Source organism: Plectropomus leopardus, chromosome 21, assembly GCF_026936395.1.
Source record: "Plectropomus leopardus strain MGB_pleo_1.0 chromosome 21, ASM2693639v1, whole genome shotgun sequence".
NCBI lineage: Eukaryota > Metazoa > Chordata > Actinopteri > Perciformes > Serranidae > Plectropomus > Plectropomus leopardus.
Window position 1 is genome coordinate 212162 of NC_142196.1, and position 19371 is coordinate 231532.

At 40.3% G+C, this 19371-nt stretch overlaps 1 protein-coding gene across 4 annotated transcripts in view; it reads right to left on the reverse strand.

The window, feature by feature from the left end:
* Window positions 1-19371, reverse strand: part of LOC121960495 (rho guanine nucleotide exchange factor 4-like) — a 160407-nt gene that overhangs the window by 17293 nt on the left and 123743 nt on the right. Inside the window, exon 1 of one of the 4 annotated variants that reach the window (XM_042510216.2) lies at window positions 3272-4372. The exons of 2 other annotated variants lie outside the window; for them this stretch is intronic. In XM_042510216.2, the coding sequence (XP_042366150.1) occupies window positions 3272-3304 (33 nt within the window). In that variant the 5' untranslated portion in view covers window positions 3305-4372. Of the gene's footprint in view, window positions 1-3239; window positions 4373-19371 lie in introns of those variants that run through there. One more of the 4 variants, XM_042510213.2, reaches the window with a different exon arrangement.

A 19371-nucleotide genomic window follows, 5' to 3' on the forward strand; every position in this document is an offset into this window, starting at 1 on the left:
ATGTGAAGATCTGCTGCCCCATGTTTCACTGAAAGCTGGGGTCCACCATCCACCCAGGAAGTCATATCGACATCTAACATTGTTGCATCAGGAAAGAGGCATAGGAGAAGATAACTTCCTGCCACAGCTCAGGAAGTTCATCCTGCCTCGGAAGCTACAATTCTACACTACAGCCGTCCAGTGTGTTCTCTGCACATCCATCACTGTATGGCTTGATCAGCCACCAAACACAACAGGGACAGACTACAACTGACAGTCAGGACAGCAGAAGTAACCAGTATTACCAGCCTGCCCCTCCACCCAGAAATCATACTCCTCCAGAGTCAGAAACTGGCACTGCAGACTATCACAGCTTGAACACAACCTGTTCCACCTTCTCCCCTGTGGGAGGCGCTACAGAACAATGTACGCCAAAACAACCAGCGCAACAACAGTTTGTTTTAAAAAGTTGTCACTGTTGAACACTTAACAGCAGTCCATGGTTTGAGGAACCATCCTTGTGCAACAACCGTGTAACACTATGACACCAGGCATTCTATATTTGTGACCCACCACCAGGAAACCAACAACAAGTCGGCCGTGTAAACAATGAAAAATCTTTTTTTTTTTTGTGATTTAATTCTTTTTTTTGCAGAATATGCAAGTTGAAATCATAGAGAAGCCATTCCATGCTACAAATAACAGTATTGGAGGCCTTAAAACCATAAACTTTGTATTTGAATTTGGGTTGTTTTAAGGGAAAAGCCGGTTTCTAGTTGGGGGTGTGGTGATACAGCAGTAAATTAGCATACTGGCTTTCTTTGGCTATTCATGTGCTTTTGCTCCTTTTTTTGGCAAATCTGCTGCACGTCAAAGAGGAATCACATGGCTACTTAAGCAGCCGCTCCTGCATTTAAAGTAGGCTAGTGACTGCGACTGCTACCTCTGGAAGCTGTTTGTGTTTTCATCATTGAATGAAGATGGAGCAGGAAAAATGCATTGCAGAAGAACTAATTGGGGCTGTTACAGTGCAAATCTTTGGCAGTACATCTTCAAGAAGCCAGATGCTTCTGGTCATGACGACGCCGATCTCACTTCTGATTCTGAACCCGAACTAGAAGATGAAACTGAAGAAATCGCCAAGAGCAAAATGCTACTGAAGAAGAAAGAAGAATTCTCTCCTCGGGACACAGTCGTGTACCCGCAAACTTTCTCCAGAGCTTATGTACAACATACGGATGGATTCTTTAGGGGCCAAAAGAGAGTGGTAGGACATTAGAATAAATGGACACCTTGAGGCGAACAGGCATACAGTAGTTACTTCTGAGCTGACTAAATCCACCAAGAAGCCTGCGACGAAAAGAAAGCACCTCCAAACTTGTTATCTGATCGAAGGCAATGAAGTCTGCAGGAATACCTTTCAGTTTCTTATTTGGTGAGTTTTCATTAACGTCCAAGTTATCTTCATTATGTTAGTGTTCATTTGAAGTAACATACAGGGATTACAGGGATTACAAATTCTTTTAATAATCCACTGAGTTTCATTAATGTCCGAGTTATCTAGCTAGCTAGCTCAGTATTGTTGTTTTAAAATGCAGTGATACGCACATTGAAATTTTGAGCATCTGCTATTAATTTGAATAACACAGCAACCTGATAATGTGCTTGAATAGTGTGTGAATAACATACCCATGGGTACATGAATAAAGTATTGACTGTCCTGTGGGCTAACAGATGTCACTGATAGCTAGACCAGTAGGGGGTTGGATTTATGTAAATGTGATGCAAATGAGCAGCCACTGTTACCTGGCTTTCAGAAAATTTGAGGCTGGATTTCTCACAAAACTAGTTTGAGGAGTGCCAATATTCAAATGGCCACATCTTCTGTAAATGTTTTCAGATTTACATGTATTGGACATCATTGGAAAGCTTAGAAACTACGCTTTCAGAATCTGTAAATAGCTCAATACACCCCTCTGGTGACTTGTTCCTGGTTTTTTCATGGCTGGACACATTTTCAAAGTTTAAATACAAATCTTCAACATGTCAATATCTGTCAAACAGTCAAAGCATGTTGTAAACACTTTTTATAGTCGCATATAGGGGATATAGTTTTTCACAGACAGACAACAGTTCCCACATCAAACTGCTCACAACAAGGTCTGTGGTTTATCTTGAATAACCACACCATGGTTTCTGGAAGAAGACTTCGCTGTTGAATTCTTCAAATGTATGTTTTTGTGCTTGCAAGCCAAGTGCTATCTAGTTCCTTTATACTATATACACAAAACAATCTATAAGGAAAAATAGGCCTACAGGTATGGGGAAAAACAAGTATTTTTGATTTTGGACACCGCCCCTTTAAAGCAGCCTCCTTTCTGATTTAGCTAAGCTGTCACAAATGTTGCTTTGTTGCTGTACAATACTGACAGTGTAATCTTAGCAAATTCATACAGAACTACAAAGATGTGTGTCAGTGGTAAGCTATGCCAAATCGATTCTAGCTGGTAATAAAAGCAGATAAAACATGTTGGAGGGTAATATGATGACTCACATGGTAAAGTCAGCGTAATTGCCATTAGTCCTCAGCATGAATGACATCAGTATACAGAGTCATGTCATATTTACTAGCAGGTTGATATTTGAATTATATTATATGACATGTATTACATTAATGTTCTATGATGATACATGGCGCTAAATCAGAGGTTAAATAGGCAGGTCAATCAGCAACCAAACACACAAAAAACATCAGTAAGCTCACATATACATTTATTTTGGCTGAAATGCTCACTTGAATAATGTTAGATAAAAACTACAGTGTCTAGCTGTTTTATTAAATGACTGACCTTTTTTTAAAAAAAAAAATGGGTAGGAACCATCTTGGAGCTGAGAGCCACAGACAGTAGAGGAAAGTCAGACAGTAATGAAAGACAGGCTAATAATTGTTGGTTGGGCCTTTTATGGAATGTGATGACAACTTGTGAAACATAGGATAACATAAGCGTTATACTTTAAGCACCACAATCAAAACTGCATCACAGTCATTGTACTTGGGTGTCTGAAAACACAAAGACAGAAACCTGGAAACCTGACAAATTCAGCCATCTGTAATATATGCCTTACTTTGGGTATGAGAAAAAATGTTTATCTGCAGTTCTGACAAACTAACCAATTACAGCTCAGATGCTTATTTACAAATAAGGTTTTATATTTCATGTTTTTGATGACACAAATATACACAACTGATCCATTCTTACACATTTGATGTTCGCTCTCCTCCTCGTTGTACCTGTGTTCTGCTTCTGCAGTGCTGGACCCCCATCAATCCCAGCAACCCCGCTCATCAACAGGGCAGTCCTCCTTTGCTCCTTGGTCCCTCTGTGTTTCACTCCCTCTGCTCTTTGTGTGTGTGATTGTGTGTGTGTGTGTGTGTGTTTATGTGAGAGGGAGAGAGAATGTTGGTCTGTGTGTGCGTGTTCTACTGGAAGGCCAGCAGGAACATGAGCACCACATTGATGATAATGAGCAGCATCATGATGAGGAACACCACCACCTTCTGGGTCTCTGGGGGGAGGTTGCAGCGCAGCATGGTGCTGAAGAATCCCAACCTCTGCCTGCTCCACCTTCCTGAGCCGCTGCCGCGAGCCATCAGTCCTCTGGCCTCCTCCTCTTCTTCCTCCTCAGCACCGCTGCCCCTCCCCCGTCGTCTCTCCCTCAGTGCTGAGCCTCCACACCACACCGCGTCACCTCGTCCTCCTCCTCGACTGTCTCCGCCGCTGTCCTCTAGTGCTGCTCTCCTCCTCCGCTCTGCTCCAGCGGGCGACTCCTCTGCTTCTCCTGCCACTTTGCCCAGCGTTGCCACGGCCTGCCACTGGAGGCTGGCTGCGATCTGTGTCAGCGTGTGTGTGTGTGTTTATGTGTAGGAGGCTTCTTGTGTTTTATGTGCTGAGCACCCAAGTCTCCCCTCCCCAACCCCCTGTCTTCCTTTACTCCTTTCTCTCGCGTCTGCTGTCTTTTGCTTGGGCTCCTCTTTTCCGTCTCTTGGTCAGGATGTCAGAATGAAAGACAGAGGACGGGATGCTGCGTCGCTGTTGTTCGTGCTCATGCCTCCTCTTCTTTTCCTCCCTCTTCTTGTTATCCTTGTGTCCCCTTGTTTTCCGGCTGCTCTTCTCTCACTCCTGCCTACATACACTCAGTCATTTTTACCTCTCAAACCAAGCAGCCATCTGTCCTTCCTCCGGCGTGTTTTTTCCTTCTCTCTCCCTCCGTTTCAGCCCGCGTTCCCCCGGTCTTAGTTCCTGCTAAAATGGTGCTCACTGCTCAGCCTGGAGCTGTGCTGCCTCAGCCATCCATCTCAGCACCACAATCACCCTCTTTTCCTTTTTTCCCCCTTCCTTTCCTTCCTTTTTGTGTGCCCACCCTTGCATAGCTGGCAGCCAATCAGGATGTAGACTGTGTCACCGTATCCTGGATACCAGAGTGGTTGAGGCAGGGCCATAGCAACCCCTGGGTGGGTGGGGGGTTGGGGTGTTGGGATGAGAGGAACAGGGGATGGAGGCCATGCAGAATAAAGGATGGATGGAAAGGGAAATGGATTGTGTGCTTTTGTGTGCGCACATGTGCTGCATTCACAAATTGTTGGTTTAAAGAGATTTAGGTAGCACATAGAAGATTGATATGAAATCTGATAGTAGTCACAAAAGAAAAATCATTTCAAAGTCTTTTATAGGTAAGACGAGACAGAGGCAGTGACAGAGACAGAGATGAAACTGTGTTGTTCCTGGTCCTCAGTGCAAAACAAAGAGAATGACTGATGCAACATTCAGAGGGAGTGAAGTAAACATTCAGACAAATATAGGGTGTTTCCATCTGCAGGTCAGTTCAGCTCAGTTTGGTACGATTTTTTTCGCATTTCCACTGTGAAAAGTTGTGTAAGTTTCCTTTAGTAACTACCTACTAAAGCAATGGTTCCCATTTTTAGTCACGCCTCTGCTTGGGGTACCTAGCACACTGATCAGGTAGAGCTAGAAACCCTGCAGTCTTTTGACTGTAGAGAATCATCACTCTGTGCTTAGAGCTGGTTTTAACCACTATTCATACCATGACAATATTTCAAACATTAGTAAACTCTAACAATAAAATAAGAGGGTGCTTGCAGCCTCTAGCAGCATCTGGAGACTGAGAAAAAATAATTTCATTTACTGGGTCAACTGCTGGCAACTTTTAAGGAGGATAGTTGACATGTAAAGTTACTCAATGCATGAGTTGATGACATGAATCCATCAGCACACTTTAAATTTCAATAAGACAACTTTGACCACTCCATCTGTTTTTATTGTCTCTCCTGGATGACAAACACTTTTAGTAATAAGTGGATCTTCAAGTCAACTCCAGATGCACCAGAAGTTCTTAACCATCCAAATCTGCTCTTACCCAAGTGTGCTCAGTGATGAATCCCACTTGATCAGAAGTCACCTATTAGGGCATAGGTAACTACACTCTATTTAAGGGCAGGTTTTGTGCTGTGTGCAAAGACACTGGCACATGGCCAAGACTAGAGACAAGGCACAAAAAAGGTGCAAAAACAAGAACAGCAGTAGTGAAACTCTGATACTTAAAGTAAATGTGATCTCAGAGAGATCAAGATGCATTAAAAGTATGCTATGCTATGATGACAGCAGCACGTGTAGATGCAGCAGCCAGGAGCTCCTCAAATCCTTCGTACTTTTTTGTCGTATTTATCTATTTTTTTGACTCCATGTCCCCTTCTGCTGAAGCACCACTTTTCTATGATAGAGAAACACTTATCAACATTGGGAAAAGTTCTGTGGGGTTTGGGCTGAATGCAACAGACAGTGAGAGGATCCCCACCAATGGCATACACCAAACGGCGCGTCAGACCAGGAAACGAAACCAAAAGTGCTGGAAGAAGAGATTTTTTTTGGACCATTTTTATTTGACTTAAGAGGTTTTACAAACAGTACACAAATCACAATTAAAATTAGGAGGAATTAAGAAGGGGGTTAACAAAATAACTATACATTTCAAAAATAAATAGGTGAACAAATTAAAAAAAAAAAAAATATATATATATATATATATATATATATATATATATATATATATACATACATATATACTGTACATACACATGCACATATACATAATACATACATATATACATATACACATATAGAATGAAATAAAATAAAATGTCTGTGGTGTACCTCCTACATTGTATGTAATCTTTTCTAAGGGCATAATGTAGTTGAGTTCATTTATCCACTGTGAGTGGCTGGGAGGTTCTTCAGCAATCCATTAGGCCAAAATAAATTTTTTTGTTGCTGTCATGGCCAGCCCAAAGAAAGTTAGTTAATCTGGAGGTTAGAATAGTATCCAAGAAGTATTGTGTAAGGTGATAAATTTAGCTCCATTTTCAGGACATTCTTGATTGTATTTCCTATGGATTCTCACCATTGCTCTGGGGAATGCCCAGATCATAGGAGCAGGAAGTTTCCAATCTCAATGTGGACATGTATTGCCCTTGAAACAGTTCAGGTTTTCAGGAGTGTATTAGATTCTGTGGATAGCTGCAGTAACATAACCTTTATGTGAAGCTGCAAGCAATATGGACCACTAATCACCATCTATCAGAATTCCAAGATCTCTCTTTTATTTCTCTCTTACCAAGTTAGTATTAGCCTTATTATGTGTAATTAAGAAATTATAGGTGAGATGCGTTTGCTATTAATTCCTTGGATTAGTAGTAATTCCAATTGAGAAAGCTTTGGTTTTTCCAAGGGCCGACCCAGTTATAATTGCAAGAAATGTCGAAGTTGTTTATATCTATAAAAATGCATGGTGGATATTTGATACAAGTCTTTTGATTATTGAAATTACATCAGCATGTCCCCAGCAAATAAGTCATTAATCTTGACTATATTTCTCTGGGCCCAAATTTTAAAACCCTGGTCTCTCTGGAGAAATTCTAAAGAAGAGTTGGACATTATAGAGCAGGTGGAGATAGAGAGGTGTCTTGTCCTTGATAACGAGTCATTCTGTTCAAAATGTCAATTGAGTGAATTATAATTGAGTTATTTGTGTGTTTCTTTATATTTTTATTATTAGAGCAGTATGGAATATGTGATAAGTCTTCTCTAATTAAAAATGTGACTTTCTATCTGTGTCCAAGATGGGATTTCATCTCCTCCAAACCATTAAAAAAGTGGTCTTAGCCGGGCAGCTCAGCAGTGCAGTTGTATGTCAGGGAGAAACTTCCCCACTACTTTATTTGTTAAAGAAGAGTTGTAGGAGAGCAGTCAGTATCGATTGGAAAACGTACATAAGTCTAGGGGGTACATTTATTTTGATAACATTTGCTCTACCTATGAGGCTTAAAGGGAGGATGGCCCATCTCATTTAGTCTTTTGTCAAAAAGGGTAGGTAGTTGAGTTTATACAGGTTCTCAAGGTTGCTGTCTGTCAAAATTCCAAGGTATTTAATTTTGGGTTTGACCTAAAAGGGTGGATAGGTCATCTGCGTGTAAAGTTCCGAATTAATTAGTGGGAAGGGCTTACTTTTTCCACAGTTAATTTTGTGGCCTAAAAACTACTTAAGTTGGCAATTAGATTTAGTAAGGCTTTAACTTAGACATCAGGATTCATTAAATACAAAGGTTTATCATCGGCATACATCACAATTTTGTGTATGGTATTTCCAGTTGTAATTCCCCTTACATTAGCTTGCTCTCTTATTTGTTGAGCAAGCGGTTCTAGAATGACAGTAAAAATCAAGTCTTGTCTTGTGCCACGCCCAATAGCAAAAGGGCTTGACATCATTCCATTAGTGCTCACTCTAGCTCTGGGCATATCATATAAAAGCCTTATACAATCAATAAAGTATTTGCCAAAGTTGAAATATTCCAGGACTTTAAACATGTAACACCACTCCACAGGATCGAATACCTTTACTGCGTCTAAAGAGGCAACTACAGGTGACCCATTGGAATTATCTGTCACTGATATTATGTAGAAAAGGCGCCTCAGATTGTTCATTGAAAGTCTACTTTTGATAGACTTTCAATTCAATTGCTCTGGTCTTTGTGAACAAGCGAAGAGAGATATTTTTCTAATCTCATTGCTATAGCTTAAAATATTTTACTTTCCACTGAAATCAGTGAGATTGGGCAGTAAGAACTCATAAGTTCAGGGTCCCTTTCTGGTCAAATGATAAGGGCTTCCTGAGTTATAGGAGGCAATACCTTGCTATCGACTGAATGGCGGTACATGTCCATTAGGAGTTAATTAGCTGATACTGAAATCTCTTATACAATTCGGGAGTGAACCCATCTAACCCAAGAGCTTTCACAGATTGAAAAAAAGATAGGAGCTATCAAAATTTCATTTCTGGAAAAGGTTCTTCTGAAAGAGCCTCATCTAGGTCAAATGATTTTGGTAATTTCAATTCCTCTCATGTTTGTCTGCTGAATTCTCATATTCTGATGAACATAAATTCTTATAAAACTTTTGGAAGTAGCATCTCGTTTTTATTAAACTTTTTTTAAAATTATGGAGGTTGAAATTTGGTTTTTCAGTTGCCAAGCTAGTAATTTACTTCCCTTATCTTCCAGTTTATGATATCTCTGTTTATTTCTATGCAGCGCTTTTTCTGTTTTGTAGGTGTTGATATGTTATATTGGTTATGTTTTCATAAAAGTGTCTTATATAAACATTCCAATCTTGTTTTATAGGTTTCTCCAAGTTTTTTTGTTTGTTTGTTTTTTTATCACTTCTTCTAACAGTTCCAAATTTTTTCCAGGATTCTTTTTTCATGTGGCTAGAGAAAGATATTATCTGTCCCCTCAGTCTTCAGAGACTCCCAGGATAGAGGGAGATGGGGCTGTCTTGGAGTTGGTGTCTAAACAGAAATCAGCTTGGGAGGTAATAAATTTGTCAGTTTTTGACCAGGGATAATTCTCTTCCTGTAGAATTTCTGAATATCATCTTTGGGAAGCACTGTCATGGAAATTGGGGCATGATCTGACATAACACAGGGTAGATATTCACAAGTGCTTACTCGATGGATCATTGTCATTGGTATCACAAAATAGTCTATTCAGGTAAAAGATTTATGTACAGGTGAGTAGAAAGAATATTCCTTAGTTTTGGAGGTGAGTGTATCTCCATACACACAATTCCATTTTTTATAAAATAATTGATTACTTTTCTTGATCTACATTTTGGTGGGTTTTTGTCAGAGGAACAATCCATTTTAGGGTTTAGTGTCAAATTAAAATCACCCTCTATTAATATTTCCCCATCTGTTTCACTGAGTTTTAAAAATAAAGATTGAAAAAAGTTTAAGTCATCATAATTTGGGGAAGAAATGTTAACAAGAGTGACAACATCTGAATATACTTTACCCTTCACTAATAAAAATCTTCCACCCAGTTCCTGTTCTGCTTTTTCAGCTGTTCGAGAAGTTTTTATTTATGAGAATGTACACGCCCCTGGAGTTAGTGCTAAAGGGGCTGGAAAATATTTGGCCTCCCCAAATCTAACCTTATTTCTCATGTTCTTTACTATTGAAGTGCGTTTCTTGCAGGAAACAGATCTGTCTTGTTTCTCTGAAAATAAGTTCATGATAGATATCGATAGGTAGTCATTAAATGAGGGTCTAAGTGTAATTAAATTTTAGGTATTTCCTCCACAGATAAGATGAAATACAGGCACCAGATATTTGTGATTAGTTCCTTACCTTAAGATCACTGCACTCTGAAAATGCAGGATTACTTGTGGTTCCCAAAGTTTCCAAAAGTAGGATAGGAACCAGAGCCTTCAGCTACTGTGCTCCATCTTCCATTTTCAGTTAGGAAAGCAGACACTGTTTCCACTTTTAAGGGTAGACTTAAGACCTTCCTCTTTGATAAAGTTTATAATTAGGACTGGGTCAGACTGCCTGGACCAGCCCCTAGTTAGGCTGACATAGGTTTAACCTGTCGGGGGACTTTCTATGATACGCTGAGCTCCTTTTCCTTCTCTTAATTCCGCCATTTGAAAATCATGCATGTCTGTTTACTGCATTACGCTTACTGCTTTGCTTAGCCTTGTATGTGTGATAGCCGTTTGTTAGCTTAGCTTAGCCTCAGTTGTTTAGCTTATCTGTGATAGCCATGTGGGACTGTCACTACCTGGGGCTCTGAACTGCACTACGCTAATTCTGTTGCCTCTCCCTTGTTTCCTAGTTTTCCCGGATCCTGGCCGCAACCTCGGCGGTGCATGACCATGGTGATAGCTGTGCTGGCGCTGTGACCCTGCTGTTGGTTGTGCTCGCGCTGTGGCTGCACTGATACTGTACCCCCTGCTCGCCCTGATCATGGTCTCGGTCCTGGTTACGCTGATGCAGTGATCTTGCCTTTGGACACCTCCCTATCAATATACACATGAGACTCTTATCAACACCCACAATATCATCACAATATATCACAATATCGTTATTGTAATATGACATGTATCTGTTTCTATTATTGCTGTGCCTCTCTCCCCATCTCTCCCCCTTCTCCTCCCCTGTCTCTTTGTCTTTCCCCTTCGCCACCATTGTATTTCATTTGTTATTTAAAACATCTATTGCACGTCTGTCCGTCCTGGATGAGGGATCCCTCATCATCCTCTGCCACATTTCCTGAAGTTTCCTCCTTTTTTTATCCCCTTACAGGGGTTCTTTTTCCGGAGTTTTTCCTTCGGTGATGTGAAGGTCTAAGGGCAGAGGGATGGTGTACGCTGTATAGCCCTCTGAGGCAAACCATGTTTCGTGATAATGGGTTCTATAAATAAAATTGACTTGACTTGACTTAACACATCTACATGATAACCCTTACCATTTCTTATAGTGCCACCTACTGGCAACAGGAAATGACATGAAAATCATGAGTAATCTTCTTTTATGTAAATCTCCTACAGATATCACCCAATTGACTTCAAATGTGATCCATGACACCCTTAAGACATGTGACATTAAAAAAATTAAATTAAAAATTCAGTCACACTATGTGGGCGTGGCTTGGTTTCCAACTTTGATGTTTCGCCATTAAACAGGAAATTGTAACTCAGCCAAACATCATCTGATCTGCCCAAAATTTTTCATGCTTGATAAGAGTCCTGGCCTGAACACATCTGCATGGCTCTATTGAGTTATCATGATACTGCCACCTACTGGAGACAGGGAGTTATATGTTTTATATTTTGATGTGCACCTCTTTACAGGTTAACCATATTAATCTCAAACTTGGTAAGAAAAGCTTTGAGAGCTTAATGATTCCCCCTTGTGATTTCAAAGGTTTTTCATGAACATCATTGCCATGGCAACATGGTCTTCCCTGCCAAATAGGAAGTTGTTGTAACTTCACTTTGCATCAACCGGTCGGACTCAAATTTCATAGGTGTGATCAAGATACAGCCCTGAGCACAGAAACATGCCACTTAAGTATGATGATCACAGCACCACCAACTGAAAAAAGGAAGTAAGCCTCTTTACATAACTATGCTTTGATTTTCAAGACATTTACATGGTTTGGTCTACAAACTATGTAGACCAAGATGATGTACATTTTGTGTCACCACCTAGTAGCCACAGAAAGTATTACCCCACATGAAATATGTAACTGAATGATCAACACTTTCTGCCTGGTTGTTTCGACTTTCACTGTAGTGAAAGATCATGGGCCATCAAAAGTTACTAAATTTCTGAGTTTTCATCACACCATGTGGGTGTGGCTAGGTTTTTAACTTCGATGTTTCACCATTAAAAGGGAAGTTGTTGTAACTCAGCCAGACATTGTCCAATTTGCCCCAAACTACTTATGCTTGATGAGAGTTCCGACCTGATCACATCGCATGGCTCATTTGACTTTTTAGCATACTGCCACCTACTGGAAATAGGAAGTCACATAATTTTTATCCCCTTACAGGTTGACCACATTCAGCTCAGACTTGGTAACAAAAGCTGCTTTAATACCTTCATGATGCCTCCTTGTGAAGATCATATGTTTTTAATGAACGCGTTGCCATGGCAATGCTGTATTCGCAACCAAACAGGAAGCTGCTCTAACTTCAGTTTGCATTAACTGATCAGCCCCCAATTTTTTAAAGTTATGATCAGGTTGCAGCCCTGAACACATCATCATGTTAGTTAACCATGATACTTAATGCTCCACCTACTGGCAACAGGAAGTATACCTTATAACACAATTATCATTTGATTTACATGGAATTAACATGCTTTGGTCTACAAATGATGTAGACCAGGATGACTAAGATTTTGTGCTGTCTCCAGCGCCTCCTACTTGTCATGGGAAGTAATACACCCTCTCTCTCACTCAATGGTCCAAAATCTCTGTGTGCATTTTACAACTTCACAAAAATTAAATATCAGGACAGTCGGAGTTACTCCCATAACCCTGACTTGCGTGGGGGTGCGAGGGCCCCCTCATTGCTGCTTGCAGCTTTAATTAGGGCCCAAGCACAGAACGATGCGAGGACCCTCTTGAAACTGGAGGAATTATTGTTATTATTATTATTATTATTATTTTTCTCTCAAATGAATTGCCTTTTTGAGGGCTTTATCATGTTCAAGTTCATGTTTGCAGACTTTAATGGTCTTGTGTATGGGTGGGAAGAAATGCATCAGTGGCACCCACTAACGATTTTCAATGAAGCAGCCCCTGTAGCACGTTTTACCTAGAGCAGTGAAACTTTGGAGGCCTATGTAACACCTCAAGACCCACAAAAACCTCTCTTGGAGCCATTCCGTTAAACCAACAGGAAGTTGGCCATTTTGAGTTGAAGTTTTAATTTTGGTGAATTTTTAGCCATTTTCAGGGTTTGGAATTTTTTGAACTTGTCCTAGACCTTTCATCAGATTGACTTCAAATTTTATGGCTACCTTCATGAGACCTTTGACACCAAAAGTTATTCAATTCATGAGTTTTCATCACACCATGACCCTTCTGAGGCATCTAATTTGTATGTTCTTCTGTGAACCAGGCAGTAAACAGGAAGTGGTATGGTCCCGCCCTAAACACATCTATATGACAATTTTAAGCGATAAAGAGAGTGCCACGTTTTGGCACAGGAAAGGCAAAGTTTTACACTAAGACGTCCAGCTCCTAGCAGGTTGACTTGAGTGATCTCAAAATGGTCACAAAAATCCTTGAGGTGTTGATGATGCTTGAAAATGAATATTAATAAATAATATTATAGTGACCATGGTGGGGTGGACAATTTCGATGTTTTGACATGATATCAAAAACTGTTGTAACTTTGCCCCAGATGGTCAATTCTTTACAAAATTTGACAGATTTGATAAGAGTCCGGGCCTGAAGACATCTGCAGTGCAATTTTGAGTCATAGTCATAGCGCCACCTATTGGTAGCAGGAAGTTACTTTTTTTACTTGTTGATTTTTCCCCTGTAACAGGTTAACTCAATTGACCCCCATATTGTCATGGACCTGCTGTTTCTCCTCCTTACCTGCTGCCAGTACTTTTCCACTCACCCTCCCTCTGCTCTGCTCTACCTGTTAACCACGCCCACTGCTGCAGCCTGCTCTCCCCTCAGCTGCAGCTCATCTCCAATCAGTGCAGTATATAAGACACTCCAGTTCACTCACTCATTGCCAGATTGTTCCTCTGCACTATGCATGTCTTTCCAGCGTTTTCTTACCAGATCTCCCGTTGCCAACTCTGCCTGTTTCTGACCTGCTCTCCTCGCCTGACTCCCCGTGAACCTACCTGCTCTTTGTCCTCGACCACGTGTTCAGTTTCGGCGTTCCGGAAATCTGACGGCTCTCCTGGTAAAGACTCCTTCGCTCGGCTCAGACGCTTCTTCTGCCTGATCCCTGTCGGTGCTGTTACCTCCGCGGATGGACTTCCTGGTTATCGAACCCCTGCCTGTTCCAGACCAGTCCTCCACTCGTTCCCTGTCGGCGTTCCAGCACGTGTGGACGGCTCGTGGAGCTACGGGGTTTCCTCCTCACCAGCCACTGTGGGTACAAGCTTCGTTTCTTCGCTTCGTGAGAAACCCAGAGACATTGCTAGGGCTTCCGGCCTGAAGAACGAACTCTTTACCTGTAAGCTGAGCTTTGACTGTGTTGGTTTAAATAAAAGTTATTACCAACTGAACGAGCGTTTTGGTGTACTGCATCTGGGTCCTACAACCACCCGTTACACATATTCAATTAGAATACTGTAAAGACCTTCATGACGCACAGAAATTAAACTTTTGAGCTTTCATCAAACGCTTTTGACAAAGTTACGCATTATTTGCCATAAACTGGAGGCACTTTCTGAGGGGCACCAAATGTGGCACACAGATCATAAGTCCTAAAATGTGTTATCTGATATGATGTGTTTTGCACTGATGTGCCAAAAATTGCTCTGTAGCGCCCTTACAAAATTTCAATGAAGCAGCCTCTGTGGTACGTTTCACATAGAGCTACACTTGGTAGGCACATGTAAAACCCCAAAACAAACAAAAAAGTCTCTTGGACCCATACCCTAAACACAACAGGAAGTCAGCCGTTTTCAACTAGATGTGCAATTTTTCCCCATTTTAAGCCATTTACAGGGATCATAACTTTTCCATTTTCTCCTACAGATTTCATTCGATTGACTTCAAATTTTACAAATCCTCTCAGAAGGCCCGGGACATCGAAACTTATCAAATTTGTGAGTTTTCGTCCCACCATGTGGGCCAAACATTTCCATGTCTGGCCATGAACCAGACACTTAACTGTGAGGGACATGGTCTGATTTGCACCAAACTTAATATGTGGGATGACAGTCTCACCCTGAACACATTATGTCAACCTTTACAATTACTTATAGCACCCCCTATTCGCAACATGAAATGACATGGAAATTACACGCTTTCAGTGACATGAAATTTAGATGACGTAGATTTTGTGTGGCCTCCAGCGCCACCTAGTGATCACATGAAGTACTATGCCGTGTGAAATATGTCATTTTGCATTGACCGATTGGCCCCAAATTTTATGGGTGGGATCAGGTTGCAGCCCTGAGCACATCAACATGTCAGTTTACCATGATACTCAATGTGCCTCCTTCTGGCAACAGGAGGTTTACCTTGTAACACAATTATCCTTTGACTTCTGTGAAATTTACAAGGTTTGGTCTACAAATGATGTAGACCAGGATGACTTAGATTCTGTGTTGTCTCCAGCACCGCCTAGTGGTCATAGGAAGTACTACACTATCTGAAATATCTCACTTAATGGTCCAAACTTTCTGCATACATTTTCCGACTTTCACTAAAATTAAGGATTGGGACAGTCAGACTCACACCAGTAACCCAGACAGGTGCAAGGGCCAGTTTATCACTGCTTGCAGATGTCATTTTTGTTTTGTAATTGTTTCTCTCTTGTCTGGCCTTAATTTGGTATTACTATTTGGCTCTCATTGTTATGTTACCTCCACAAGAAATTCCTCTCACTTTGCCTTGTTTGTCAAAGCACTTTGTAAACTCTGTTTTTAAAGGTGCTATATAGATAAAGTTAATTCCGGTCCCAGGAGAATAAAGTGGATGAGATGTGATAGAGACTCACAGAGAAACGGGAAATCACACATCCCCACAGAGACATAGCAAAGATAAAGATGCAGAACTTGATGGGTGTGCCTTTTTCAGAACCGACACAAGACACTAATGTAAATGCAATAAATGCACTGCAATTGTATGATGCCATCAGCTGCAACATGCCCAAGCAACAGGATGGAATTTTTATAGCAGCTGGTGATTTTAATCAACTCATCCTTCAACTCCAAAGATGTATCTTAACTACTGGCTCAGTAAGTATTGAACAATACTGTATTTTTAGTTATATTGCTGATCTATCACTGCACACTCCAGGGTGGATGGTGGCATTGCACCTAAGCTGGTTTGCCACTGCCAACAAATAAGAAGAAGAAGAAGAAGAAGAAGAAAAGGACGCTGTGTGGTTGTCGACTGTTGTCATCTGTTTGTCACTCAGCATTTAGCTTAGCGATGATTGATCATCATGGCCCACAATAGGGATACCCCACTCTTGAGATTTCTACGAAACAGTGGTATATAGCTCATAACATTGAACTGGTCTTTTTTTTCCTTTTTCAAGACTGGCAGCGATACACTTCCGTAAGAAGTCCAGAGACCAAAAAGAAATACGAAATATATAAAAATAAATTAACTAATATTATGAGGATATGTAAGAAATAATGCTACATCAAATAATTAGATAACAATAAAAAAAAAAATTAAAGGAATATGGAATTTTTGAAACTGTATTATTAGAATGGACCTATTAACTTGGGTTATCCAAAGTATTTCATTGACAGTGATAAGACCATAAATAATTTGGATGATGTGGTTCATGGTTTCAATAACTTTGTAAATGTGGGACCAAAACTGGCTGTAAAAAAGAAATAAGCCAGAGACATCTGAAGTGAGGATGTATGATTATTATGGAGGAAGCAATCCATGCTTTTTTATTCTTAGGGATGTGGAAGACCAGGAAATCATAAATATTGTATACCACTGTAAGACCAAAACATCTACTGACTGGAATGACATTGACATGACAATTATCAAGAAAGTCATTGAAGGTAGTGCTAAACCAAGCATGCATCTTTAACTTTGTTTTAACTGTTGAAATGAAAACTGCAAAAGTAATTTCATTATATAAATATGAGGATAGACACCACTTCTGAAACTATAGGCCGGTTATCATTGAACTTGAACAAACCAAAAATTGTTATTTGGAAATTGTAAAATAATAACTCAGGTAAAAATGAGAATAGATGGTATTAATATAGAAAGAGTGTATGGTTATACATTTCTGGGTGTGATTTTTAAACCAAAGTTTGCTAGAAACCTCACAAAAAACATATATAAGCAAAACTAGCAAGAGCAAAGCACATCTTAGATCATGGGGTAAAACTTACAGAAGGTACAAGGTAGATTTATTTATGTATAATTTTTCTGAAACGTGGTTTAAGAAGAAATGAAATTAAAGTTGACCCTCCCTTTGGTGTCGAGAGAGGAGTTTAGGAGTCTCACAGCCTGGGGCAAGAAACTGCACCATAGTCTGGTGGATACAGAAGTATCTGGCAGCAGATACTTCTGTATATTTTTCCAAATGGCAGCAGGGTGGACAGACTGTGGCTGGGGTTGCTGCTGCCTTTCAGTATCCTTTGGGCTCTGTGCAGACACCTCACCTCACCGAGGTCACTGATGGGAACCAGTGCAGTTCTGGGCAGTTTTAATCACCCTCTGTAGAGCCTTCCTTTCCTGGGTCATGTATGAACCATGCCAGTTTGTGATGTTTCCACTCATTGTGCTTTCTATTGCTCTTCTGTAGAAGTTCGCCAGGATCTTGCTCTGGATTTAATCCTCCAAAGATTCCGTAGGAAGTAAAGCCTTTTCTGTGCTTTTTTAACCTGGGTTGCGATAAGTGATGACCAAGATAGGTTCTCGGTGATAGTTATTCCAAGGAACCTATAGCTGTTCACCTGCTCCATCTCAGCTCCACTGATGTAGAAAGAGGTATGTTTCTTTCTAAATCAACAATCAGCTCCTTGGTTTTGCTGATGTTGAACAGTAGGTTGTTCTCTGTACACCACTCAAGATTGTTGATTTCCTCCTAGTATGAACTCTCATCGTTGTTTGTAATACGGCCGATGATGGTGGTGTCATCCACATACTTCACAATACAGTTCTCCTGATGTGTGGGAGTGCAGTCACAGGTGTACAGTTTGAACAGGAGGGGGCTGAGAACATAGCCTGGGGGGTGCTCCGGTGTTGAGCACTAATGTAGAGGAGGTGTGCCTTCCAATGGTTTATGGCTGATGATATAGTGCATCAGTTAGCATTATGTGTGTTTATGAATGTATTCATAAAGCATTATAAATGCATTATAATGGACTATGAATGCCTTCATAATGCATTTTAGATGCAGTCTTAATAGAAACTGTTACCAATATTTCTGAATCTGAATTTGAGTGGGCAGAGGATCATCTGTATGATATACTTCTTTGTGGATATAGAAACAGTTTCAGCAAATGTGGAAAAAAAAGGAAGTTATTTATTTATTCATTTTAAATAAAACTTACAACCTACCGCTTTAATAGTATCAACCATTCATACAAACTGAAGTCCACACAACAGTGCCCTCTGGGGAGTGTGGAAAGAGGGATTGAGTGAAAATAAACTACCGGCTGTGTGTTCATGGGAATGGAGGAACATTTTAACAGTTTGGCAGTACAGACATAAGGAACCACTGCAGCAAAAAAAAAAAAAAACAGTTTCATATAGTTTCATATAGATGTGCATATGAGTAAGATAAACAAAGCCCAGCTATCCTTTATGCATGTGTGCCTGTGAATTAGGGTTGGGTTTTATGAAGATATTTGGAGAGTCACTTTTCCTATTGGTGTTGTTTTATTACAGAACATCAAAAGTCAAATGAAAACCACATTCAGGACTTATAAACCCTGAATGCAATCACCAGAAGTGAAAACCTAACCGTAGGCTATATACGAACTACACTACAGTCGCATCACTTAGTGGTCACGTGACTTCACAGTTGCGTGTATTAATGTCACTACATCGAGGCTGTAAAGCCTTGTTTGTTGAAACACTTTGTGTATTAGTTCATCACTAGCCCCTGCTTACTGGGGGCTATGTGCTAACATTTTTACATGTGTATATTGTTAATATCATGAACAAAATTACAATATAGCAAAAAGCCATAGGAAAGAACTGCTATTTTGGTTAAGTACAATTTCCCCCTGGTTTTGTTAAGTTCAGGAGTCACCCTAAAGTCAAAGCTTAATATTTTTGTTAGTAACATTACTGTGTTTAGCAATAAATTGTTCTGTGTGTTTTTTTAAACTTTTGCTTGCAAATTCTAGCATTATGTAGCGCTCTGATACCCATAGACTAGAGCATAACAAGCAAGAATGGTCCTGCTAACTGTTTATCTGTCCCACGCTTTGTTCACTCCCAGTTGCTGCTGTGGGCTCACTTGTCTCACCTGATCTTTCATCTCCATAAAGTGATGCTGTTGTTAACTAGTTGGACTGTTCACACAAGATGCGCCATGGCTTTCGAACTCTGTGGCTAGCTTGTGATAGTTTCAGTGTCTGGTCTATTTTTCTCTGTGAGTTGTGACTAAATCTGAAAGGAAAATGCACAGTTAAAAGTATAATGTACTTCATAAGTGCTATATTAAATATGATATCAATTATATGATTATGATAAATTATAACATATGCATCATATGCTTCCGCATACTCTTCACTGAAACAGATTAAGAAAGATGAGCAGACAAACACAAGCAGACC